Source organism: Typha angustifolia, chromosome 11 (assembly GCF_048772165.1).
Source record: "Typha angustifolia cultivar Huaian chromosome 11, ASM4877216v1, whole genome shotgun sequence".
In the NCBI taxonomy this organism is placed as follows: domain Eukaryota; kingdom Viridiplantae; phylum Streptophyta; class Magnoliopsida; order Poales; family Typhaceae; genus Typha; species Typha angustifolia.
Window position 1 is genome coordinate 1,197,795 of NC_133249.1, and position 26,013 is coordinate 1,223,807.

General features: G+C 38.8%; 6 protein-coding genes across 10 annotated transcripts; 4 read left to right on the forward strand and 2 right to left on the reverse strand.

Annotated features, from left to right (window-relative positions):
* The first annotated feature begins 231 nt into the window (after positions 1 to 231).
* LOC140770296 (heat stress transcription factor A-4b) lies at positions 232 to 4,863 on the forward strand. Of its 3 annotated transcripts, none has more exons than XR_012106012.1 (3): positions 232 to 964; positions 2,135 to 3,313; positions 4,726 to 4,863. XR_012106012.1 is itself a non-coding variant. In XM_073111409.1 (3 exons), the coding sequence occupies exons 2-3, from the start codon at positions 749 to 751 to the stop codon at positions 3,248 to 3,250; spliced, it is 1,332 nt and encodes a 443-aa protein (XP_072967510.1). In that variant the 5' UTR covers positions 232 to 465; positions 561 to 748; the 3' UTR covers positions 3,251 to 3,481. The 3 variants fall into 3 exon arrangements, 2 of the variants coding, with proteins under 2 accessions (XP_072967510.1, XP_072967511.1); XM_073111409.1 differs by lacking the exon at positions 4,726 to 4,863 and having other exon boundaries at positions 232 to 465; positions 561 to 964; positions 2,135 to 3,481; XM_073111410.1 differs by lacking the exon at positions 4,726 to 4,863 and having other exon boundaries at positions 232 to 425; positions 561 to 964; positions 2,135 to 3,481.
* A 491-nt stretch (positions 4,864 to 5,354) lies between these two features.
* Positions 5,355 to 8,207, forward strand: LOC140770297 (uncharacterized). Its single transcript, XM_073111411.1, has one exon. It carries the CDS (start codon positions 7,014 to 7,016, stop codon positions 7,935 to 7,937), a length of 924 nt encoding a protein of 307 aa, XP_072967512.1. The 5' UTR covers positions 5,355 to 7,013; the 3' UTR covers positions 7,938 to 8,207.
* A 420-nt stretch (positions 8,208 to 8,627) lies between these two features.
* On the reverse strand, positions 8,628 to 11,993 carry LOC140770439 (ER lumen protein-retaining receptor A-like). Its single transcript, XM_073111638.1, has 6 exons — positions 11,756 to 11,993; positions 11,415 to 11,680; positions 10,041 to 10,156; positions 9,252 to 9,325; positions 9,109 to 9,172; positions 8,628 to 9,026 (listed from the first exon to the last, which is right to left on the reverse strand). The coding sequence occupies exons 1-6, from the start codon at positions 11,844 to 11,846 to the stop codon at positions 8,990 to 8,992; spliced, it is 648 nt and encodes a 215-aa protein (XP_072967739.1). The 5' UTR covers positions 11,847 to 11,993; the 3' UTR covers positions 8,628 to 8,989.
* Positions 11,994 to 13,389: 1,396 nt separating this feature from the next.
* LOC140770405 (uncharacterized) lies at positions 13,390 to 16,493 on the forward strand. The gene is made up of 4 exons (XM_073111595.1): positions 13,390 to 13,666; positions 15,053 to 15,175; positions 15,952 to 16,071; positions 16,173 to 16,493. The coding sequence occupies exons 1-4, from the start codon at positions 13,558 to 13,560 to the stop codon at positions 16,235 to 16,237; spliced, it is 417 nt and encodes a 138-aa protein (XP_072967696.1). The 5' UTR covers positions 13,390 to 13,557; the 3' UTR covers positions 16,238 to 16,493.
* Positions 16,494 to 17,472: 979 nt separating this feature from the next.
* On the forward strand, positions 17,473 to 24,419 carry LOC140769937 (protein STICHEL-like 4). 3 transcript variants are annotated; one of them, XM_073110851.1, is made up of 8 exons: positions 17,473 to 19,339; positions 20,002 to 20,221; positions 20,566 to 21,126; positions 21,647 to 22,125; positions 22,209 to 22,288; positions 22,869 to 22,932; positions 23,619 to 23,750; positions 24,280 to 24,419. In XM_073110851.1, exons 1-7 carry the CDS (start codon positions 17,696 to 17,698, stop codon positions 23,709 to 23,711), a joined length of 3,141 nt encoding a protein of 1,046 aa, XP_072966952.1. In that variant the 5' UTR covers positions 17,473 to 17,695; the 3' UTR covers positions 23,712 to 23,750; positions 24,280 to 24,419. The 3 variants fall into 3 exon arrangements, 2 of the variants coding, with proteins under 2 accessions (XP_072966952.1, XP_072966953.1); XM_073110852.1 differs by having other exon boundaries at positions 24,263 to 24,396; XR_012105965.1 differs by lacking the exon at positions 24,280 to 24,419 and having other exon boundaries at positions 22,213 to 22,288; positions 23,619 to 23,695.
* On the reverse strand, positions 24,215 to 25,964 carry LOC140769939 (uncharacterized). The gene is made up of 3 exons (XM_073110856.1): positions 25,264 to 25,964; positions 25,095 to 25,168; positions 24,215 to 25,005 (listed from the first exon to the last, which is right to left on the reverse strand). Exons 1-3 carry the CDS (start codon positions 25,396 to 25,398, stop codon positions 24,333 to 24,335), a joined length of 882 nt encoding a protein of 293 aa, XP_072966957.1. The 5' UTR covers positions 25,399 to 25,964; the 3' UTR covers positions 24,215 to 24,332.
* Between the last annotated feature and the right edge of the window lie 49 nt (positions 25,965 to 26,013).

Below are 26,013 nucleotides of genomic sequence, written 5' to 3' on the forward strand. Positions count from 1 at the left end.
TACCAATAATATACCTATCGAATTTAATATTATTTAACCTGGACCACATATATCCCTCTATCAATGAGAGGAGATTGAAATTAGACAATTCTCGAAGGATAATTTTGTCAATTTCCTTTAGGAAATGATTAAAAATAATATATAAGGATTTATGGAGAGATTAAAAAAAAAATGCAAAAAGGTTCACCTTTATTGGGAAAATTGTGTATATTTCTGGCTGTTTGCATAAGAGCGTACTTTGCCCTTCGTCTTCTTTCTTCTTCTTCTTCTTCTTCTTCTTCTTCTTCTTCTAGAAATTTCCACAGCCTCAAAATACTGCAAGATCCATCTAAATCCTTCCAGAACATGGCCGACTTCTCTTCTAGCATCAGCGGCACCAAATCCAAGTCCAAATCCAAATCATAGGACGAGAAAGGGAAAAAAAGGTCTCGGTCTTCGCTCCTCTTCTGCGCCAGATTGGTTGAAGCAAGTCCACCAATTTTCTCACATATTTGATTCATTTTGTTCTTTATTTTTTTTCGTAAAATTCTCGATCGGGTCGTTTGCCGCGCTTGCTGCAGATCGAATCGAAGAAAACAAGAAGACACAGGGCTTCTAGGGAAAATAATCTCGGCGGATCGGCCGAGATTGCTGAAATCGACGTGAAGTATGAGCTGATGTCGCAATGATTGAGGGAGGAATTTCCCAGTTTTGGTGGTTGGGAGTGGGATCGGGTGCGAGTGGAGGTTGGTAGTGTTGGTGGATTGGGATGGAGAGCTCGCAGGGGAGTTCGAGTTCGCCGGCTCCTTTCCTCGTGAAGACGTATGATATGGTGGATGACCCTTCGACGAGCTCGATTGTCTCGTGGAGCGCCACTAATGCGAGCTTCGTGGTTTGGAATCCGCCGGAATTCTCTAGGGATCTGCTTCCCAAGTACTTCAAGCATAATAACTTCTCTAGCTTCGTCAGGCAACTGAATACTTATGTAAGTGAATGGAATTTGATGGAAATTAGTGATCTTTCAGCACTAATTGTATTGACAACTTTGTATCATCTAAGTTGTGTTGCTGGTGTTGGATACTCTAAAATCTCTTCTTCTTCTTTTTTAAATTGGTTAATATTGAATATGTTAAGCTGATATCTGATTTGATAGCATTGTTAATCTGCATGCACTAGATGTTTAAATTATTGATCTTGCTCAGAAGAAAGAGAAGGGGTGTTCAATTTTTTTGGCATTTTTCTAGTCTTAGTTATCACCCATTATATGTCATTCTATGATTAATGGATGGTTAGGTGAAGTTAAATCCAAATTCTCATAGCATTTATGGGTCATTTATTTGTCCTCTTCGCCACAGAATGGATTATTATTCTTTCCCCTCTGATTCTAGAATTGGATACTTAACTTTGTATTTGATATTTGTCAATATCTTGGACCTCTTTTGAGTACCGCCAATCGTCAATGACATATGTAGAATTGTGAGTTTCCTATGAGACCCCTTCTTTTGCTCATTTCAAGCTGCTGATAAGCACCCTATGTGCAGATCGAATTTTATCATGGCTCATATGATAGGAGATTCAGTTTTATGACCTCTGGGTAAAAGTTGTTCTAATTATAACATATTTGTATTGATAAGGATTGATTTATATGAGTGAAGGCTAGATGCACGCAAATACGTACATAGATTGGTCATCCTCTTAAATAAGTGTTTGATTGTTTATTTAGATATCTGTGGTATCTTTTTCTTTTTCCAGACATGCATTCATACTTGAATCAACCTTGATTTGATACTGATAAATGATCAATCTCAAAATATCCATTGATTTAAGGCCGAGCTTCGCTTGGTCCTTGATGTTAGGCTCAAAATTTATTGCAAGCTGATCTTCCGAACGTGCTCAACTTAATTAGAACCTCCTTTACCTTTATGCACTTATAGAAGAATTCTCTGTGTGACTTTGTAGGTTTTGTAGATAATATCTTGTATTCATCACTACCATAATTTAGTTCATTTTCCCATCATAAATGAAAATAAGTTAAATAATAACAACTGTTAGCAGAACCTGTTTCTCTTTATTCCTTGTCTTACAATATTGTTTGTGTCAAATGATCCTTCTATGTGGTTTTAATGTTCATCCCCATTTCATTATCTTGTTGTAGGGTTTCCGGAAAATAGATCCCGATCAGTGGGAATTTTCAAATGAGGACTTTATAAGGGGGCAGAGGCATCTGTTGAAAAATATTCACAGACGTAAACCAATACATAGCCATTCACTTCAACACCAAGGGAATGGACCATTAGCAGAAGAAGAAAGACAGGAACTCAAGGAAGAGATTGATAAGCTTAAGCATGATAAGGGTGTTTTCATATCAGAGCTTCAGAAACACACCCAAGAACAGCTTGCAATGGATAGACAAATGCAGTCTTTAGAGGAGAGACTGCAAATAATGGAGCACCGTCAAAGAAGTCTGACAGCTTTCTTGAGTCAGATCATTCAGAGACATGGATTTCTGTCCATCTTTGGACAGAATTCTGATCTTCAGAATAAGAAGCGAAGGCTCCCAATGACTAACATCTTTTGTATGGAAGCCGACACGGAAGAACCTTTCCAGGACTTGAGCGGAGTGAGCTCGGACATAGTGTCTGCACACACATTAGCCATAGAGCCATTCGAGAAGATGGAATCGTCGTTGAATTCCTTGGAGAAATTTTTCCAAAGTGTATGTGAAGCTTCTGGTGAAGACATGCTTTATGACAGTACTGTGCCTTGCCCTCCTTCTGCTGTAGTACTTACGGAGATACATGCATTGTCTGGGGAAACTGACACAAACTTGCAATCATTGTCTAAATTGCCTCCTAATTCACCTCATATTAGAGATATTTATTCCTCCCCTGAGTTGGAAGAATCCATAAGTTGTGCAGAAAGCCCTGCTCTTCCTTTGACAGAGTTTCAGTCAGATACACGGAGTAAGATCTCTGAGATAGATGTGAACTCTGAGCCTGCTGTTGCTGAACATGATTCATCAAGAGATCAAACAATTGAGACTGCAGTGTCTAATGTGCCCCCTGGGGTAAATGATATTTTCTGGGAGCAATTTCTTACAGAGATTCCTGGCTCTTCTGATATACAGGAGGTTCAGTCAGAAAGACGAGATGCAGATGACAAAAGAAATCAAGAAAAAATAACTGAAAGGTTGAACATTTGGTGGAACAAGAAGAATGCGGATCATATAACAGAGAAAATGGGGCATCTCACTTCAGCTGAAAAGACCTGATGATAGCTCTTTCTTTCAACTTGAAATGCCTCAATTTGGAATTTTGTGCTATTTTTCAGCGAGGTATGTGTGGTTATAACCTTGTATGGTAGTGGTGTTCCATATTAATTTATTGTCTCACCTGCGTTCATAGTTACTGAAGTAGCCTGTTATATTGATTAATAAGATACTTTATTGGTTTGTAGAGATTTTAGTAGAAAAAGAGGGATAATAAGAGTTTAATCATCCTAAGTTTCGAGAGGTGCTTCATGATAGAACTTCCAAATGCATTCTTTTGACAACACTCTCTTGAACAAATTTTAATTAATCCCCATGTATGTATGACAATATTACTGTAAAGGCAGTGGTGTATTATCACTAAGTAAGTTCACTTGTAGTTGGTATGCTTGTCTTCTAACTGTATCTCATACAGTTGTGATACTAGGGAAAACACAAATACCAAGCCTTTGGACAGGACTAGTTTAACTGCTTGCACCACCCATGGAATACAAGAGTCCTCACCATCCTACTAGGAAAAGAAAGAAGGCTTTAAGTGAGCATATCTAAGATTTTCGTGAGAACTTGAGTTATTTCATAGGACATAGTTGAGAAATACTTGGTACTGATGGAGTAAGAAGCTCTGTGAATATCTTATTTGCTGTTTGTGTCATTAGCAATCTGACTTCATGTTATGACTAGTTATTGAGGTATTGTAAGAATTAGGTTTGAAGTTTGTTTTGTTTATTTAAGAACAGTATATTTGGAGATCATCGAGGAAAAGCTATTAAGTAACATAATATATAGAGTATAGTACTGCAAAAACAAGCATCAACAAACACTTTATTCTAATGAAGTAGTGTTACCAACGTTTTGTATTATGATCTTGGTGTTTCAAAATGATAATAATTTCATATGTCAAAAGGAGAGATTCTTCATTCTTCTATGGTAAATTGAGCGGCAATATTTTGTAAAAGAAATCCGAAAATTTATGAGTTAAAGCCTAATTGGAATTTTAAAGAGACGTCTGAATTAATGTAGTTAGTCTGGCAAACTTAATTTTTTTCAATCGTAATTAAGCTGGATCCGCCTTTTTAGTTTCGCACCTCGTTTCTTTTTTGGTATGTCGTAATTAGACCACCATTTCGGGTATGTATGAGCTAAAGTCTCCACCTGTGGATACCAATCCAAGTTCTCGGTTATTGACACGAATTGCGATCCACGGAGGTAGTTGATCTTGGTCAGGACATATCTACACTTCTGGAATGTAAATTTGAGGGTGATTCGAGGTTCCAAAGTCACTATTAGCCACTTGCATGCATGCAGAAACTGAAGAAAAGTATAGCATATAGAAATATTCCTTCTCCTATACGAACAAAATACCAGCAATATAGCAGATCTATGACTTCCGGTCGATGTACACTTCTTTACTAATTGGATCAAAGTTTTACACTTCTTTACTAATTAGATCAAAATTTTCTTTTTTGATCTCATCAAAGAATTAGCTTCGACATGCGTTACCAGAACTGAGGAGAATAGCTGGAAAGCATGGAAGTTAATTTTAAAGCTAATGGCCGACGCCCGGGCTTGGGACAGACCGCAGAAACCTTTCCCTACCACTCGTCAAATAGGCCTTGAAATCAACAGCAATATTAGAGGGAGAAGGAGTAACTCTTGGATTGATACCAAGTGTCAAACCACCTTCAAAGTAGAGGGTCTTTCCCTCTCCTCCACCTAAAACTTTCCTGGCTTCCATAGACCACGGAAACAAGAGAAGATGGACGATGAGAAGGAGCACTACGCTTCCATTGTTTGACGCCATGGGGAGAAGAAGACGGTGTTTAGCTTCGTGGCAAGGGTTTGGGGTGACCTTTTATAGTGGAGAATGAGGGTGAGGGGGAGAGAGGTATAGATATCAAGTCAATTGGGCTCAGTCAAACGGGTATCTGTGACCACCAAATGCCATTTTGCTTTATTCTTATTGGGCCCTAGCAAATTTCATATATAATATGTATCTACTCCTTGTTTTCTAGTGGTTTTGTTTACTACTATAGCTACGGAGCACTGCGACGTGGAGCATCTTGGGTAGTCGAAGTGCGTAAGATCAACCGTTTTTTAGGTTTGTTAAGAGCTTCTTTGGTCTCAGCCATTGAAGAAGATGCAAGACTAAAATTGATTCATTAACCTATCATCAAAAGAGATGTGTGGAAATGGAAAAGGGCATTGAGGTGGGAATCGATTCCTCTGAACTCTCCACTCCTAACCTCTCATCAGCATATCAAAACCTACGGCGGAGAACGAAGCATCGTTCCTACTTGAACGGCTATGCTTCTCTCCGAGTTGTTAGGGACAGATCCAGTCATGCAGACTCTGGTTCTGGAAATAGAAAGAAAAGAGTTTAAAATGGGTCCTCCTCCGCCTATGGAATTTTGACGGTAGTGAGGTGGTATTTACTGGGATAGCATAAGAGCCTGGAAGCTTTGGCATCTGCAAGAGCGAAGTGGTCGACCACTTTATGGCCACTTTTGGAAAGCTTGAGACAAGTCCAGTTTACGATGAGCGGCTAAGAGTGAAAGTAAGGATAGCGTAGTCAGAGAGACTGCATACTGTGAGACGACAAAAGGTGGGAGGCGCTTTTTCTACGCTTCGAATGGGTGGTAGGTGATCGAGGAAAGGATTAGCAATAGAATCTAACATCAATTATGGCATTATTATGAATGGATTAAATTTGTAAGGAACTGTGCAAGTAATTGAGTAGATTCCACCTTGGAGCCTATGGTGATTAGGATTCCGGCGTGAAACGAGAGATAGAGAGAGAGAGAGAGAGGCGCCAAGTGGAAAGAGGACGGCGGAAAGTGGGCAACGGACTACATAGGCAAGAAACATTCTATCCTTCGGAGGAAATCAAGTACTTGAGAACTTACTATGACTTGAGACTAGAACTTATCCTTGCATACAGTTTATTATTATAATTGTGTACTCATGAACAAAAACCAACTGATTTTATAATCTCTATTTACCATAATAACATAATATTCCTATCGTATCTTATAAAATTGTATCACCATAATATCAATCATGCCCTTAATCCTAGAACTCTCTGAGGAACCTTAAACGGCACACCCGTCCCAAATTGACTTATTCGTTGCCCAAGCCCAGACAAACCACCCGGAAGTGCATCAAGTATTACAGTACAAGCGTGCTTAGATGGTCAGTTTTCCGAAATCTTTCTGCCCCAAATTGCTGCAACTTGTCCAAAATCAAACAAATAGACCTACTACAAACATAGAGGGCGGGAGTCGATTCAAATTACCAACAAAAGCGAAAAAGCTAATCCTCCTCCCACTTTTTTTCCTGCCTTCCTTTTCCTCCCAACTTTTCCCTTTTCTTTTTCCTCGCCAAGGTACGATTTGTCTGTGGAAGCTACAGAAGAAAAGCTATTTTAGCTATCCCCGAAACCGCCACTCTCGTTCGAATGCCCAAGAGACAGAGCACTGGGGAAAGTTGTCTGCGTCGCAGGTTGCAGGAACTTTCTACAACCCGGCCATTGGCTGCCAAATAAAAGAAAAGCAACCCATCACAGGTTGCGAAGTACCGGATTGTAGGAAATTTCCGCATTGGGTCCGTGGAGGATCAGATCCAAGTGAGAGCAACGACCTACACGAAGCTGGAGTCACATCTCTTCCGGCTTCTTTTCCTCCACTTTATATAACCGAAGGAAGCCAGCCCCTACGTTCCCCACTACCCAACACACTTCAACCGAATTCTCCAAACGATATAGAAAAGAATGAGATGGGGAAGGAAGCCACAGCGAGAGCAACAGCAGCAGCAAGAAGAGAAGAAAGCCTTCTCCCTCTCCCACGTGCTTCCTTTCTCCTGGATCTCCAAGCTAAAGCCCACGAGCTCCCAGCCCAAACCTAACTCCCCGCATTCGAATCCCAGTCCAGGCCCAAAGCCGACTAGTAACTCTAACTCAAAGTCCATCTCACCTCCGCCGCCTCCTCGCCTCGCCGCGTGCTCCGAGTCCGCACTCCCCGTCCCCGAATCAGGTGACGCGCCGCATCGCCTCTCCCTCGGCGACGACGGTGTCGGCCTCCGGCAGCGAAGGCCGGATCGCCGATCCCCGCGGCATCAGTCGGTCGGGGGGTATCTCGAACTCCCCGACTCGCAAACACTGGGCCACCTGATCCCGTTCACACGACACTCTCGTGCATCGGAGAGCAGGCGGCGCGACGGCGATCTAGAACTCGCTCGCAGCCGCATCCGACGGAGGAGGCGACGGACGCGGCCGGTCGAGGCCGCCGATCTCGATCGGACAGCGGAGTGCGGTGGAGGAGAGGGGAGGAAGTCCTTTAGCGGTAAGATTAGGACGAGAAGCAAGGTTAGAGTTTACTCACCTCGGATGAAGGCGAAGGCGATGGCGATGGCGCTGGAGATGGCGAAGGCGGAGATGGAGGAGGAAAAGGGACTGGAGAGGTTCGCGGTGGTGAAGTGCTCGCGAGATCCGCACAAGGATTTTAAGGAGTCGATGGTGGAGATGATATGGGAGAAAGGGATCGGACGGCCGGAGGAGCTCGAGAGCCTGCTCGCTTGCTACCTGACGTTGAACTCGGATGAGTACCATGACGTGATCGTGAAGGTGTTTAGGCAGGTCTGGTTCGAGATCAATCCAGGGCGGTTCGGTTTCGGGTCCAACCACCAACGTGGTTGATTAATCGTCTACTATCTTATTACCACAGCCGTTGGATCTTAGTAGATTGATATTATATAACAATCTACCCATTAATGCCTCGTCGAGTCATATGGGCTGTTGCTTGCTTGTTACTTGATGATGGTCGCCTTGGAAGCAAAAGTGTAGAGTCTATATAAAGTCTTTACCAACATAATTGCTTCGGCAACCATTTGCCAAGTGTTTGAATAATGTCATCGGATAAAAGATTCTGCGTTTGTGATGATTAAGATGCGATATCATATACTCGTGTAGGTTCTATGAATTCTACACATGCATCAAAGAAGATTAATCAATTTTTCTTCGTTACTACTTCTATTACGTAGCGTATTTGTTACCCCTGTTCTCCATCTTTGAATTATTTTTATCTCAATACTAATTTATTAATATATATCTTTTTCCTCTTTCATTATTATTTTACCCATAAAAAAATATTATCGTAAATCATTCTCTCTCTCTCTCTCTCTTCTCCCCTTCCTTCATCCATCTATTATAAAGAGAATTTAGTTATCTACCAAATTATCTTCTAAAATTATTTACTTTTATTACATTAAATATAATTATTACACTACTATATTAATTTAAAACTAAAAACCATAATAATCTAAAGTGATATATTATTTTATGTAAATTTAAAAATAAATATAACTAAATTACTTAAAGGTTATTCCACAACCAAACACCTTGCACGCCGAGATATAAATGGGCAGCAGATTAACGAGAGACCGAGTAGCACCCATATAACTCTGATGGTATGCACACTGCTGTTACAAAAATGGTCTGATGAGGTTCATAAAACTGGCTTACCTGGAAGTTGGCAATGCGTGACCTTTGTGATTATATTAACAGTTAAAAAGAAGACAACACCATTAATGACAAATCCTTCATCGACAGTGACATAATAATGGGATTACAGAACCAAAGTCCTGACCCATTATTCCGTGTAGTAGAACATTTTCTACCTCAGTACCAAGTAATTGCCCAATAGAAGTTTTAAGTCATTCGTTGTGCAGGTGTTGTAACTTTCATTCGACTCAAGCAGGTAGCTGAAGCTTTGCGTTGTTTTTCCAGCTGCAAACATAAAGGGATACAAGTAAGTGGCTATAAAAGTAGCTCATCCTAACTACAGTAACGGTCATTATAAGAATTTTACCTCAAGAAATAGTAATAGAAGAAATCAGCATACAGAGCAGTTTGAACCAGACCGGCAATCCAAGCTGGAAGACAGATTTTATTAGGATACTCTCAGCATGTATTACAAGTTAAATCAAAATCTGCGAGCATTAAAAAACTTACATATCCAGCGACTGTAATGACTCTCTGTGAAGTAGCGATAAATCCAGTTAAAAATGTAAAAAGCACGGTAGGCCCTGCAGATCAAATAGAGTGAGGTTATAATAATATCTCAAAACAGGTTTATGAATGATTAGCAAAGGAGTCTAAGCTGAAAGTGAAACATTATTTAAAGTTTTAACTGACTCCTCTTCAGCTGCTTTCACCTGTAACATTCTTGGATCATTTAAAAGCATCACAGTTGAAGTTCATAGGTAATCTTATGTATATTACCAAAATTGTAATGCAAACACATACATGATATAAAATTGTAGAAGCATAGACACACAATACCATTATTTCCATATGATGTCAAGCATAACACGACATGGTCAAGGATAGAAGGTCCCAGAGAACAAAGTAACGTTGTAGGTCTAGATGCATCACTGTTTCAGCATACTATCAAATATGTACTCAGAATTCATAGGAGTTGAAGATGGACATATTATAGCATGCCATACCTGGTACCAATAGCACAACACAAGCCACTTCAAAAGCAAATATTTCAGGTGTGCACTTATATATTAAAACTAGCTAGCACACAAGTCTCCGTTATTTGTAAACAGGTAAGTGAGAATCCAATTAGGACAAACTTTTTTACTTTTTTAGATTAACGGATGCTGCATAGAAATTTTCATGTACAGAAAGTCATGAAGCAAAACATATATATATATATGGTTCATCTATGCCGTTAACTGAAAGATAAAAGTAAGATAAAAAAAAAGAAGCTAATCAGAGACTGAAAAACAATACCCAAGAAAGAAAATGTATTGCCCAGTCAAATTGTCCACATTTCCACTTCTCTGCAGCAGAACTAACTGAGGAAGAATTGCCACCGCCTCTAAGTAAATGGAAAATGCCCAACAAATCTGCAAAAAGGACAATATTAGAGGCACAGAGCTGATATGTATTATTTTAACTTGGGAATAGCAACTTCAAACTTCTTAATATGTTCAAAAAAAAAAGGCACATCAACCAACCTGACCAGCTGACCTATAACCAGACAAGTATTTGTGGAATAAATAAGTTTTGCTGATACAATATATGCTATTAACATGTAGGTTGCAAGCCCTTAATATGCCAGGATATAAACTGACAAAGAACAGGCAGTTTAATGGCCAAAAGGGATAAACAAAGACATGCACATAGACTTCTGATTTATCAAGGCACAAACTTTCAGTAAGGCATGAAAACACAAGAATGAGAGGAAGTGAAAAGCTATATGCTCATATAGTACTTTCAAACCTTGATATGTTGATTTCCTAACACCTTTCAAGGTCCACCTTAAGCAAAGAATCTTGTATGATTGGCTACCGATTAAAACTAGACCAAGTTACAAATTAGGGAAGTCTGATCTTTAAGGAAGTGCATATAAAAGTGAAAGTTCAAATTACTAGTTTCATATGGATAAAAAATATTAGAATACATTCATGCAAGCCATGATAAGTGATGATTCACTACTTTTTATATAACATAGACATTATGCCAAATTGCCAATGCTTTTCTCAAGGTCAACAATCTTAAAGCGTAATAAGCACAAATCCGGTAACAACAAATGGTGGAGAGCAATAAAAGTCATACAAATTCTCTAGCCATTGGAAAATAGACTTGCCACCTATGCTTAGTGCTGTTAATCTAGTGTGTGGAACTCCAGTTTACACCTGATCAACAGGAGGTTTACACTTGATTATTCTAATGGAAGATTAGAATAAGACAATCTTTAAGAAGTAGGCAGTACAAAATCTGTTTACGCCCGTAACCTTTAGAGGAGTTGACCTACGTAACTTCCATTTCTAATCTCTGTAAATTCATACTTATCTCCTATATTTATTTCTTCTAAGTTCTAAGGAAATCCTAACTGGGACGATCTCCATTTCTCCCGGGAAGAAGAAATCTATCTTCTCCAAAATCCTTCAACAACTCATTTGAAAGACCCTTTTAGGAAGTAAGCAACAATTACAACAATAAAACCTGCACACAATTGCTAACTCCAAAATAGGTACCTCTGCAATACTCCAACTACCGTTGTCATCATCAGTGAGCTCCCGCAGATCATCTTACTAATGCTTATAAACATGCAAATTATCAATCTTAACCATAAATAGCATTGATAACCGATCAAATTACCTCTCGAAATGTGAAATGATCGTGGAAGAGCAGCGCCAGCACAAAGCTCACTGCAACAAGGATGTAATGCCGGAAGGTGTCCTGATCCTTGTCGTAGGTCCGGCGAACCAAGGGGTGAACACGCATGCACCACACTATGGCGAGCGAGCTCGAAATGAACACCACCTTCATTACACTATTGTACAATGAGATGTAATCCGTGAGCAGATCCAAGTAGCGCGTCAAGAAGACGAGGGCGTACAACTCCTGCGTCTTTAGCGAAATCCCTATGCCAATCGAAAATGCTAAAGAGGTTACAAAGAAATCGATCCAAGTAGGGAAGATCAAATCCTAGTGCGAACCAGAGCAGGACTTGGTGGCGTAGATCTTGAGGAGGAGGACGACGACGCTGAAGAGATGGGTCATGTCGCCGGCGAACCGGAAGAGATTCATGGCGGCGAGGGAGGGGAATGAGACCTAACGTTTCCCCAACTTTGTTGAGTGTAGGGTTTACGAAATCGGGGTAGAAGTGGAGGATTTGGGTGGGGGAGAGAGAGGATGAGAGACTAGAGAATGGTTCGAGACTTCGAGTAACGAAAAAGGAAAAGGGCAACGTTATGCGGAGAGGTGAAGGAATGGATGACGTGGCGGAGCGAGGGGTGTCTCGCCTGCATGACGCGGCCAGTCCGGGTTTGGTGTTCGTTTTTCAAGTGGATTTAAATTTGGCATAAATCCTTGTCCTAAATCACTTAATCCGTTTAATATAAATATTAAGTAGCTTATTATTTAAATTTACTATCAACTTATGTAATCCAGTGCAACTCATATAAAATAAATAAATAAATAACTTAATTATGCAAAATGTTGCACAGATTCCGTGTCTATTATATTTTCTTGTACTTTTATCCTGTATGCCTTCCATGTAGAGCATTAGAATAAGAGCTTTTAGTTAATTTTTTATTAATCAGTTTGATAAAAATTTAACTGTTAAAATTTTTAAGGGTATAATAGGAATAAAAGATATTATCGGTTCAGTAGGTAATTATTATTATTTAGATATATAATCTTGCACATTATTTTTATTTTTTGATAATTATATTATTTTAATATTTTATCAAGTAAAAAATATATATATTATTAACTGAGAGTAATGTATATATATCAAAATAAGTGTGCTAATATCTTTTATAATTAACTTGGTATAAATTTAATTACATTTTACCTCTTTGATTATTTTTTATTATTTGCATATATCTCTCATTAATTTAACATTATTTTAAATTAAATTTTAATAGATAGAGATAGAGAATTATATTTAAATTAAAGTTTATCTCCAAATAATTAAATTTAAATTATTTAATATTAAATGATATCTCCTATAATTAAGGTATAATTATATTTAAGAGAGAAATCTTAATGAAAGAAAAAAAAAATGTGTAGAGGGCTTCTTCCGTAAAGTTAATTGTTTATTAATTAGTTTGATGAAGATCTAATGGTTAAGATCTTTAAAAATATAATATGAATATTAAGAAGTTAGGCACGCGTAATTAAATCTTCTTAACTAATATACTATTTTTCTTAGGTAACATAGTTTTGGAACTCGAGAAATTGATATTGGATATGAAAAAGCGGTTGAATTAAGATAAAATTGTTTAAAGGGGCATGGAAGTATTTGCTTAAGAACAAATGCTCATTTCTCTATTTTTTTCAAGAGAGCTTTGTTAAAATTCTTCTTAGGGCCTTAAGCCCTTAATATGTAAATCCTTAGATATATATAATGCTACTTAAATATAAATGCCTTCTTGAATATATCATTTAATTAAAATAGTATACAGGTATCTAAGGTTCACTTATATATATATATATATATATATATATATATATATATATATATATATATATAAGTGATTATTATTTTGTGTTAGTATAGACAAATTTAATAATTCATAATTAGAGGTAACGAATAAGATAATCCCAAGTCATAAGCCACCATTTCATCTCTCTCTTTGACCTCAATCGCAGAATTGCCTTTTCCCCTGCCACCCAAACTCCTCGCCTGTCAAAACCCACTCAACTCCGGGCTCTCGTCTCCACTTTCTTTCCGATTCCCGACGCGTTTCGATTTCGATTTGGAGCAATCGAAATCGTCGACGAAGGCGACGCCATGGGCTGCGCTGGATCCACTCCGACACGAGAAGGTCAACCGCCGCCCACACTTCTCTCCTCCCTGCCAAATTTCGTCTCACCGAGCTCTGTTTCCGATCCTCGTATAGGTTTTGTCTCTTTTCCCTTTGCGTGTCGAATCCTTTGCTTTTAACACTAATCTTCTCCATTGCCTGGAATCGGAGACCTCGTGCTGTAGACTGTGGAATTTGATCGGGCTATAACCGTAGTGATGCGTGGGGGCATATATATCATAGTCGAATTTTGACTTCTATGCATTTAGTAATGATTTGTTTTTCCGGTTATTACTACTATAAATCCATCATTTGTTTGTGTCGTTGACTCACCTAATCGCGCAGAACTCAGAAGTCATCGAAAAGGATGGACATGGTGGATTGTAGTGTTCGGGTGATCACCAACTTGCGTCTCAAAATAATTTTGTCACGTGGGTCGCCATAGTTTTTGTTTGTTTATTTAGCTCATTCTTTTCTTTTCCTTTTTTCCCCGCTTATTTTTAGTGTAAAATATAAGAGGCTAATCAGAGGGTTGAGGGTCGCGAGCTGAAATCATGTGCATGGGCATTGCTCATTTGGTTTTGTTCATGAGAAGTATGGTTTATGTCTATAGATTCAACTCTATGTAGTTTATGGTTGGAAGATTCTGTAGTTATCCAACTCTGGTGTCAGCCATCTTGTTAGAACGTAAGGAGCTGCTAAGTTGACATTGTTAGTTTTGCTGATCCAATTGCATGAAGTTTAATTTTAGTCTGTTTGTCTACAGTCAAGTTATTACATCTTGACAATTGAAGAAATTGAAAAAAAAAGGATCCGAACGTAGTGTATTGCTCAGTCCCAGGTATGCATAGAAAACTTTCTAAAGGAAAAAGAGAACAGAATTAAGGGATAAAAGATTTGTTCTACTCTGATGAAAACCGATACTCAAATTGGGTCGCAAGCTTTTACTGATGACTGGTCATTCTAAAAATTTCTTGTAAGAGTAACCCAGAATTAAGAGATAAAAGATTTGTTAATGAATATTCTGCCAAGTTAGTTTTGGACGATGAGGTACATATGTTGCACATCAATTTATCTTGGGTGATTGCATGCGTTCTGTTTTTTGAGAAGATTGTCAATCATAGGGCATATTAGCAATAATTCTGGAATATATGTTCATGAGTTGAGTTCGACAGAGCCACCCCTTTCCTCCTTTTGAATTGCATTGTATTTCTTACATCAAATGCTCAAATAGTTTCAATTGAACAAAGGCATTTCCCTTGTAGTCTTACCATGTTTACCTAATTATCTCATAAGAACATGGTCCTGCTTTATTTTGTTAAACCAATTATGGTTTCTGCCTTTTTTCCCATATATTTATATTCGCAATTTTAACATTAGAAAGCATTCTTCTTAATTCTATGTTATGGTTATTATGGTTTTACCTATGGTTGTTGCCCATCTGTTTAATGGTAACTTATCTATCTAATTGCTTGAATGCAGAGCATAGTAAAAGACTCCAGAAGCCAAAGTCTTGGAAACATACTGAGCCAATAACTAGAACACAGCTAAGACAAATGCGCGATGAATTCTGGGACACAGCTCCTCACTATGGTGGTCAGAAAGGTGCCTATTCTCCATAAGTTGCAAAATTTTCTGAAACATCTGATTTTTCACCAACTTTGATAAAGGGAATTTGGTTGGTAAGTGAAGCCCTTGCGCACAATTCATCAGTCTTGACAATCTCCATGTTGGACTCATTGATCGCTTGATTTGGGTCAACTGCCATCTCCCTTTCGGAAACTGATTGATCTGTCCAACTGTTTCTTGTGATGGTGGAACTTTCACCACAAAAAGACAAATATGAATGAGAAAATCTCGTTATATACAGAATTTGGATTTATTAGCAAAGTAATAATGAACTTTGCACATGTGCCACAAGAACTTCAAATGAAGGTCACAGACTCAGAAGAAAGAAAAAAAAATACAGAAACTAGCTTTGTCCTAACGAGCCAGCAACCTACGAGGATATCAGACATCAGCTTTTCTTCTCATGCCAATTACATCCTTGTAGAAGACAATAATGTTCATCCTGCTGGAGGTGGTGATTGGCATGGAAAGAGGAGGTGCAGATTTCTGACCTCCGCAAAAGAATAATTTTGGATATAATAATAAGCAAGTTAAAACGCTAGAAAGTGTCCTATTTATATGAAGCAGAGGGAAAAGATTCCTGCTGTCTTATACAGGGTAAAGGATAACAATGACAAACTGGCGAATAACAGCGCTGTAGACAACAAGTTAAGGATATAATCAATTGCATCAGTGAGTCGCTCCTTAAGTTTGTTTAAATCCATATTATCTTGTGATTCAGTTACACAAATTCTTAAATTCATTGGTGCCAGAGATTTGGGATGCACTCCGAGCTGCAGCAGAAGCTGATTTAAATCTTGCACAAGTAATTGTGGAAAGCGCAGGTATCATTGTTTCAAGTGCTGACATTGCGCTTTGTTATGATGAGAAAGGTGAGCAATTGTTTTCATTCTCATATTTTTTTTCTATTCCTTCTTTCCCTTCTTTCTATCTGTATATATTGAAAGCTATTCCACATAAACCTCCATTGCAGGTGCCAAATATGAGCTGCCCAAGTATGTTTTGAGTGACCCCACAAACATAGTTGAAGACAATTGATGGAAGGGCAGATTCAGAGCAATAGTAATACATCAACGTAAATAAGGCAAATTACTCCTTTTGTTTCTTTGTTGACATCCTGATTGTACTGCAGTTCTTAACTAAGATATAATCGTCTTGCACTTCCAAGGTTGTATGTTCCTAGTAACTAGAGCATGGTTGTTATCAAAATACAAGTATGCTTTGGTAGAAATCGATTTACTTTATTCTTGGTATGTTACTGTCTATTCTATTTATAAAATTATATTTATCTTCTCATGGCTGTTTATTTTAGAATTATGGCCACTCATTGTTCCCACAAGGGCTATAATTATGTTCCAACACAGTGAATGTAACTTCCTCAATCAACTATTTCTTTTTAACATGTTTAATTTATTTTTGAAATATAAATACGAGACTAAGTGTATTTGAAAACTGATGATCTAATTAATAATTTTTAAATATGTCTGTTGAATTGAAAAATAATTTATATATAAATTTCTCTTCAAAGCTTAGGCAAATTTTTTAGAGAATTTAAAATTTTAAATAATTCGTTGATTCAATAAGTTTCCAGATATACTAAACACACGAAATAAACCTTTTTTGCGGGGGCTAGTCTGGTCAAAAACTCTGAACCAACTGTACTGCTGTCTGAGACGTAGATAGGGATGTGGCTTTAGATGCCATATCGCAGTCGACTTGGCTTCTTTTGAGGACCTTTGTACTATACAACGAGGACAGAGGAACCAACCAATGGACATTCGGTTGGAATTTGTAACTGTAGGGAAGCAGCGACGAGTGGGATGTGTACTTGGCATTGTCCTCCATCTCAATTTCATCATGATCTTACTTATTATATTAATCCTCAGGATCAATGTATGCTAGTCATATTAATCATGGTATTTAAAGACTTGCATGAATTATCTTATTGTACAAATTCCTCCCCTCTGTCCGAAAGGGCTCTTTCCTTCTTAGGCGTGCTCCGGTGCTCCCTCTCCGTCGGCAGCAACCGGACCGTCGCACGTGCGCAACACGTTCTTATTAAAAGCTTAAAGCCACTCTCTCTTACTGTCGTTATCGGTCGGGCAATGGTGGGATCCTAATGATTCTGATGGCGAATTGGCGAGTGCCCCCACCACTTCCGAATCACGTGCAATCTCTCTATAGATCTGAGCCGTCGAATCTTCTAAACCATCAACAATATCAGTTAAAAAGCAGATGGAATAACTATAATTCTTTGCAAACATGGAGGAGGCTCTTAATGACGGTATAAGATTAAAGTTTTCATTTATGGAAGAAGATAGAAATAAGAGGGATCAAGATCTAAGGATCCAGAGCATTCTCTTCCTTCGCCATTTCTCTTGAACAAAAGTTGAAGATTTAGTAGGATCAGAGTTCTGCTCAGATCTGTACGCGATAGATCGAATGTGGACGGGGAACTCGCCACTCTCGTCGGAAGAGTGTTTTAGTTTGTGATCAATGAGCAGGGCAGTCGCCGGAGATAGTCTCAAGCGCGATCATGGCGCCGTCGGCGGCGGCCACCTCCGCAACCACGTGCATCTGACCAACTGCATCCACATGAAGAACCACATACTCCGCCGCACTCCCGACAACCTCGCCGAGAAGTCCCTTCTCCGAGACCTCGTCGTGCTCCAGCGGTCCAAGTCACTCAGAGATCCCTCCACCAGTCCTCCTCTCTCGTGGAGGCGCAACCGGAGCAATGAGATCGCCGTGGCCCGCAACCGGAGCAGATCTAATTCAAGGTTGGACGGAGATTGCAAAGGCGAGGACGAGTTGGGAAAGAGTGAGCATCGAACCACTGCTGGGCAAGCTGGGAATCACAATGAGATTAATGTAAGCAGGGGGAAGAAGCGCAGGTTTAGAAGAGCAAGGAAGGATCTTGGATCGGCTAATCTCGCAGTAGCTGCGGCTCGCAGTACTGTTTCTTTCAATTCGAGTTCACAGGAGGGTGGCGTGTGGCAGAGATGCCATGTGGGGGAAGGACGAGAAGAAGATGCTGAATTGGAGGTATCTCAGGCTTCCAGAAACGTTTGCGGAATTCCTTGGAGTTGGTCGAGGATTCACCATAGAGGCAAATCGTTTCTTGGTATGTCCGATTCAAGGACGAAGAGATCTGAAGGTTCTGCTCTTCAAAGCCAAGGAAATGGTTCAAACTTGCTGGTTGCACCGAGTCCTGTAAGCCCATCAAGTAGTTCCGAGTCTGAAGTGCTACCATTGCTTGCTGAGGGTTTAGGAACTCAGGACAGCAGGGGCAATCCTCATTCGGTGCTAGACTATTCAAGAGAAATTGGGAGGTTCTCCCATCAAAGTTCAACGTATGCATATGATTCTGACCTTGCATCTGAGGTAAAACCATGTAACCTTCAAAAATCTAAAAGGCGTCAACATGGTAGGCACAAGAATTTGACACAAAAGTACATGCCGAAAACCTTTAAAGATCTGGTGGGGCAGAACTTAGTCGTACAAGCTCTTTCTAACGCTGTTTTGCGGAAGAAGGTTGGCCTTGTTTATGTCTTCTATGGACCTCATGGGACTGGGAAATCGTCGTGTGCTCGTGTTTTTGCTAAAGCCTTGAATTGCCAATCTGTGGAGCATCCTAAACCATGTGATATGTGCACATCCTGCATCTCTTACAATCTCGGTAAGAGTAGAAATGTGCTAGAAGTAGGGTCTGTTAGTAATGTTGACTTTGAGAGGATTGTGGATATACTCAACAATGTGTTGTCATCGCCATTGGAATCTCAGTATAGAGTGTGTATAATTGATGATTGTGATATTTTTCCTGCTGGTGCGTGGAGTGTCATCTCGAAGGTTTTTGATCGAGCACCCCACCATGTGGTTTTTGTTCTTGTCAGCTCTAATCTCGAACTTCCTCACACTATCATATCTAGGTGCCAGAAGTTTTTTTTCCCGAAGCTGAAAGAGTATGATATTTTTGAAACCTTGACGTGGATCTCAAACAGTGAAGGCCTAGAAGTGGACAAGGACGCACTAAGACTCATAGCATCTCGATCAGATGGGTCATTAAGAGATGCTGAGATGACTCTTGACCAACTGAGTTTGCTTGGGCAAAGAATTTCACTTTCTTTGGTCCAAGAACTTGTAAGTTACCTACACTGCATGTTGCTTTGATGATCTTACGAACTAATCTACATGAAACCACATATATATTTTAATTTATACTCTGGTTCTGCAATACTGGCAATTCTTCTACTTGACTTTATATCAAATATCTTGATTGTCAATTTCTCTCCTAGTTCCATGATACTTCTATTGATGGAGTGATTACTCATTATAAATCTCCAAATATAGATTCTTATATGCAATGATCTTATCTATACTTAGCACCATGATATTTAGGCTTTCATAATTTCATTTTTAAATGCCTTTTGTGATTTCTTTTGAATTCTTATACTGTTTCTTAGTTACAAGTCTACTGGGTGATGTTTATGCCATGTGACTACACAAATAAAGATTTGCATTACTTTACACACCAAAAGTTTGTAAGAGAAGCAGTAAATTAGTCAGTTAGTAGCAAAAGTTTATCCAAGCACCATAATTCAAGTGAGAAAAACTGAAGTAATATCTTCCTTTTTGCAGAACATATAAGCAATATAGTAACTAGACATCCAAATTAGTGCACCAAGCAATTCTAAATAGTCCTATGAGGAAGGTCAGAACATTTATTTCTGTGGTGGAACTGACCACTTGAGTTAATTCTAAATCCAAGAACCATTCCTAATTTTCTTTTGTACACTTGCCAGGTTGGTGTTGTTTCTGATGAAAAGTTGGTGGATCTACTCGATCTGGCATTATCTGCTGACACTGCAAACACTGTGAAAAGTTTAAGAGAAATAACAGAAACTGGTATTGAACCTGTGGCATTAATGTCACAACTTGCTACAATAATTACTGATATCCTTGCTGGCAGCTATGTATTCATGCGAGAAAGACTGCACAGAAAGTTTTTCTGCCAACCAACCTGTGAGTGCAGTCACTCTTATACTTTCAAGTTTCAACCTTGATTCTTCTTGTATGTTATTCGCTAATAGCTAACAACATTAATACCTAGGCTAGACTTGTTGCTTAGCTCTGTTTGAGTAATACTCTGTAGATTCTAGGCCATCATTCTTGTTATGTAGGTAGTCCATTCATGCTCTTGTTCTCCTCTGCAATTTGGATATAATATAATCTAAAATCTACTTATTCAAAGGAAGATATGGAAAAATTATGTCAGGCCTTGAATCTTGTTATCTAGATAGTCCGTTCATGCTCTTGTTCTCCTCTGCAATTTGGATATAATATGATCTAAAATCTACTTATTTCAGTATCAAAGGAGGATATGGAAAAATTACGTCAGGCCTTGAAAACACTATCTGAAGCTGAAAAACAGCTCAGAGTGTCAAATGACAAGTTAACGTGGCTTACCGCTGCTTTGCTTCAACTTGCTCCTGATCAACAGTATATGCTACCAGGTTCTTCCAGTGACACAAGTCTCAATCTGAATCCACCTCCCCTTGGTAATTGTTCTGAGAGAGATGTACCAAAAGGTTCTACTAGTGAGGAGGATGAGATGGGTATTAGTAACCAGGGGTTATCAAGAGTACTTGACCAGGCAAACCATGGCTTCAAATGTGGTAACAATCTAATGTGTTGTAATAACAAGATGCTCAGCACTCACTCTAGTGGAAGTGAACTCAGTAAACATGCTCCAAACAGTCTTACACTATCAAAGAGAGCTACTAAGCAAAGTGGAGGATATTATTATGACAAAAGTCATATGGATCGTGAAAGGATCTGGCAAGCAGTGCTCGAGAGTATTCAATCCAACACATTGAGACAATTTTTGACTCAAGGGGCAAAGCTAACTTTAGTCACCTTAGGTGCAGGTATTTTTCCTGTAAACTTTGACATTTACATTCTTCCATTGCTTGGTGCATGTCTAGTTTTTATTGAAAAAGAGAACACATAAATGCTCAAGTATTTGCATATTTTATGATAGCCTGTGTGGAAATAATTTGGAATGCCTGCCTAGCACATGAAAACATAACTGAGAAATAAATTTCTCATGCTTAAAGATAAATAACTATCCAAGCACAGCTAACAATTGATCCCTGATCATCAAGGTGTTCATAAATGATTAGTCAAAGTAAATGATGACAGATGTATGATCTGCATTACCTTTTATTCGGTTGGCTTATTAAATGGTGCGTGGATGGGTGGATTGACATCAAATGAGACAGTTCTAATATAGGACCTCCAGATTTGATTTACATAAGTTCAGGCTGCTTTTCCTGATGCTTGGTCCTATTTTCTCATGAAATGTTTACATGATTGTATGAGGAAAAAGAATGCTTTGATTTGTTTCGAGAAAAATTTCACTTTAGATGAACTTAATTCCCTATGCAGCTCCTACTGTGCAATTGTTATTCAGCTTGCATGTCAATAAATCCAAAGCTGAAAAGTTCAGAGGGCAAATTTTAGAGGCATTTGAGTCTGTACTTTCTTCTTCTGTAATACTCGAAATTCGATATGAATCTGTGGAAGATGTGACAACAGATAGCCAAGTTCCTGTTATTTTGCCTTCTGCTGAGAATGATTCTTCCCAGATGACATTAAGGAGGTCTCTCACTAATTGCCGTTCACGTTATTCACAACACGGGAATCTTGATAGAAGACTCTCAAAAGAATATTGCACGAAAGGGATAACCTCTAGTCAGGCTAGATGGCTGCAGTCTGATCCTCACATATTAACAGAAGGTGAAATTATTGCAAGGAGACCGTTCCATCAAGAGCATCAGCACTCTGAACTGGATCATGGAAGTACAGAAGCTAGAGTAAAAGGAAATTACAGTGCGTGGGTAGAAGATTCATCTTCACAGAGTCAGGTAAAAAATGGCTTCTTTATTAAATAAAAAGGAAAGAAGAGGACAAAATCAAACACTGAGTCTTTACACATGTTATGAATCAGGCAGAAGGTTGTTTACAACGGCGAGGACGGTCAAGAAGGAAAACTATCTCAATTTCTGAGAAGCTTGAACAGAAGAATTTGTAAGTAATAGTTTGTAGATGAAATTCCTAGTGTAATTTCTTTTACTTGTGGTCGTTGATATTTTCATAGTGTACAAACTTCAAAACCTTCTAGAGGAGTTTAAGTCAGTCATTTTTGTGGCTCAGTTCTTGTTTTTTTTTTAGTTTTCGATTCATTTTGTGTGAGGACATCATAGACTCATAGTGCTATAGTAGGGACTAGGGGGTATTCTAGTGATGAGTATAATAATGCATATTTTCAGAAGAAGGAATAAACAGTATATAGAGGACAGAAATACCTGGGTCATAATCGTGGTTATGTTGTAGTATGGCTATAATATGCTAGTATGCTACCTATCTCCAATTTCAGATACCCATTTGTAGACAAAATAGGTTGAGGAACAATGTATTCTTGTACACTACTTAGATTTGTGCTAGGATGTACTGCACTGAAAATGTAGTTTCTGTGCCTAGCATATGAAGTTTTTGTGCAATCTCTTGTTGCTGCAGATTGTGCATCTGGAGCATTATTGTATTTAATGCATCTCCATTGGATGAAGTGAGCTCTTTTAGTGGTAACTATATGTTTTGTAAATTACAGGAGATTGGAGCCTATCTCAAGAAGCATACTCTGTTGGAAAGCTTCTAAGAGGATTCAGGGAAAGGTATCGCTTTAGCATAAACTTTCTTTTGCATCTTTTTCTCTTTTTTGGTGCTGGAATATCTTTTTGGCAACTGTGGGTTAAAACATTTGGATTCACTGTATGTTGGTTAGCTTCATAGTTGTTAGTCAACAAGTACATGATTCTTTTTGTTTTGTTTCTTTTTTTAATTTCTAAACAATCCAGTTCACCTCTGACACCTGAGAGTCTATAGCACTGTAATGATGGGAAATTTACCAGAATAGTCTTTCCAACGGTTTTAAGTATGAATAAGCAGAAGCAATTTGATCAAACTAAAGTTTTTTCCTTAAGATTGATCCAAGGGTCTTCACTCTTCAATTTGAGACATTTCTGTGCTCTATTGCATAAACGAGAGAGAAAAATGAATGCACTAATGAACAATAGGAATAATAGATAATGCTAAATAATGGGAATTATAGGAGGCGAGATGCTAATAAGCTGTTTAGCATATAGATTTATAAGGACTTCTTTTATCAGAAAAGAGAGTACTTAGATTGCTACGTAGCAACGTGTGACAGCTTGTATTCAGTAATTTGAACACAGGAATTGTGTAAAAAAGAATTGACAGGACAATATTTCATACAAGATGGTGTAAATTTGTGAATTTTGTTTAGTTATACCTAATGTTCCTCTTTGCAATGTGTTCATTGTCAACATTTTCTCCACAGCTATCAGGTATAAGAATCAAGATATTAAAGTCACATTCTCTTTCAAAAATTGTCCCGTGTGGAAGATGCCTGTCTACCAGGTCTCCCGGATGAGCTGCCGATGCATAATGATAACTATGAATGATGAATAAGGTATCTTTCCTGATTAGTTCTATCAGTTTGATTTATTTTTTGCCATGTTAATATATAATCTCTAGGGCTATTGATTCTTAATATATAAATCTCAATTTATCTTAACTCATGAAAGTTACTTTTAGCCAAAGCTGAGTACAGTGAAGAACTAATATGTTATAAATCTACACATAATACACAGTCAGCTTTCACAAGTTTCTGTTTGTTATACATATCAGTGGGGTGTCGCATAGTTGGCGATCTGAAAGGAAAATAGAAAGGACGTCCTCCCCTTTTTGGTTGGATTAAGAGCATATCAATAGGGATTGTTTGGTTTGAGTAAATTTCCTATATGGTGGTACTCCTCTTCTATAAGTTCACCAAGGTTTACCCTCTGGAAAAAGAAAATTGAAGTGTGTGTATATATGTGTGTGTGTGTGTGTTATTGCAAAATAATTTCCAAATCTGTCAAACCAACCTGGCAATTGCTAAATAGAGTTCTTCTATTCACTGACAGATAACAATCCTGCAAGCTTTTGTCATCTTGCAGGTACTAGAGCAACCATCGTTCATTTTATTTGCCAAACAAGTCATCTAACTATGTCAAATAGCTCGAGAGAGAGTGACCCAGTTGAATGCCTCCTCCATGGCCCTTATAAGTGCAAGGAGTTCTAAAGTATCATCTCCAAAGTCCGGTGTGTTGGTAGTAATATAGTAATTGCTACTAGTATCATTGTTGCTGCTTCTGCTGCTGTTATTGTTGTTGCTGTTGTTGTTCTGAGAAAATGAAGTCTCACTTCTCTTGTATAGCACGAACCTACAAACAGGGCACTGGCCACGGCTCTTCACCCAAGGGATGATGCAGTCTTTATGAAACATATGGTTGCATGGGGTAACCAGCACTTGCTCACTGGGCACAAAGGCCTCCAAGCAAATGGTGCAGTCTTTTCTGTCATCCTTCTCGTCGTTGTCATCATCCATTGCACCGCTACCACGACTGCTGAAGATGCCTCTCTTAAAAGCCTTCTTTCTTGGGTAAGGAGGCCTATATACCTGCTTTTTTAGCTTCTTCATTGCCTTCTTGAACTCGTCATCAGTCAGGCTGCGGTCTTCTGGTTCTGTAAGCAGACCCAGGTTCCACTCGCCTCGGATTTGTGGTGGTGAGTCCTGGATGAACTGCCTCAGCCTAGGGCTGACTCTATTGCTGGTGACATTACCGCCTCCATCTCCATGGACAACCAGGATTCTTACTGGTGAATGGGGTTGTGATGGGAATCTGATTCATATACGTATTTATTGGTTGTCACATATCAAGTTTGCAGTTAACAGTTATAATGCTCTTACAGTAGGTACATGAGTGCATACCGATTTAAGTGGAAAGGCCCAGTTCTTACTCTTTGCTCAAATAATCTCCATGGAAACAAACCTCCTTCTTCTTCCTGAATTATGAATCACAGCAGATGGCAAGAAAATATTCATCTTTTGCAAGTTGTAATCTCCTGAAAAAGAATCAAAATGAAGTGCAGAAGTCTACCAGCCTATGATATAGAGGCAAAGGAATTCTGTATTGCCAGTCTCGGCTAAAGTCGTGCTCGGGATAAGAGGAGTCATGCTCGTTTTGAAATCTCGAACTACTGGGCAAGGCGAGTCTGCTGGCTATGGCTCTCATCCTTCAACCGCTGTTGAAACCTGAAAGCAATGAGACTGAGGAACTTATTTTTTTTTGGCACTATATTCTATACTAGGTGGAGACAGGAATCTGCTTTCCTACTGTAATCACTGCCCTACATGAAGCTTTTCGCAAGTAGCAGATGCTCCACTCTCCATGAGATTCTATAGAGAAACGTGGAGAGCTTCCATTTCTTTTGACATTATTCTTTTCCTGGGTCAGGGATCAGATTTGGCTTCACATCCAATTGATCGTGCCACCTCAGAGCAAGGCATAAAATTGCTGGAGAAAGTTTTTTAAAAAGAAAATCTATGCAGGCATGTTAAATTCCAGATGACGAATTTTAGCACAGGGTTTAGATCCGCTTTTGATAAGACATCCAGCTTTAATTGAGCGGCAAATCTTTTGTGATTGAATTGATGGGGAATGAGTTCCGCAATTATTTCAAGATGTTCGGTGCATTTATATCAGTAAGTCGAAACATTCAAACCTACAGATGAATGAGTGACATAATAAATACACGAGCATAAGTTGCCTTTCATAATCTCTGATTTCCTAGAAGCGAATCATTTCGAGAAGCAACATTTACTCGACGAGAAAATTAAAGGAACAAAT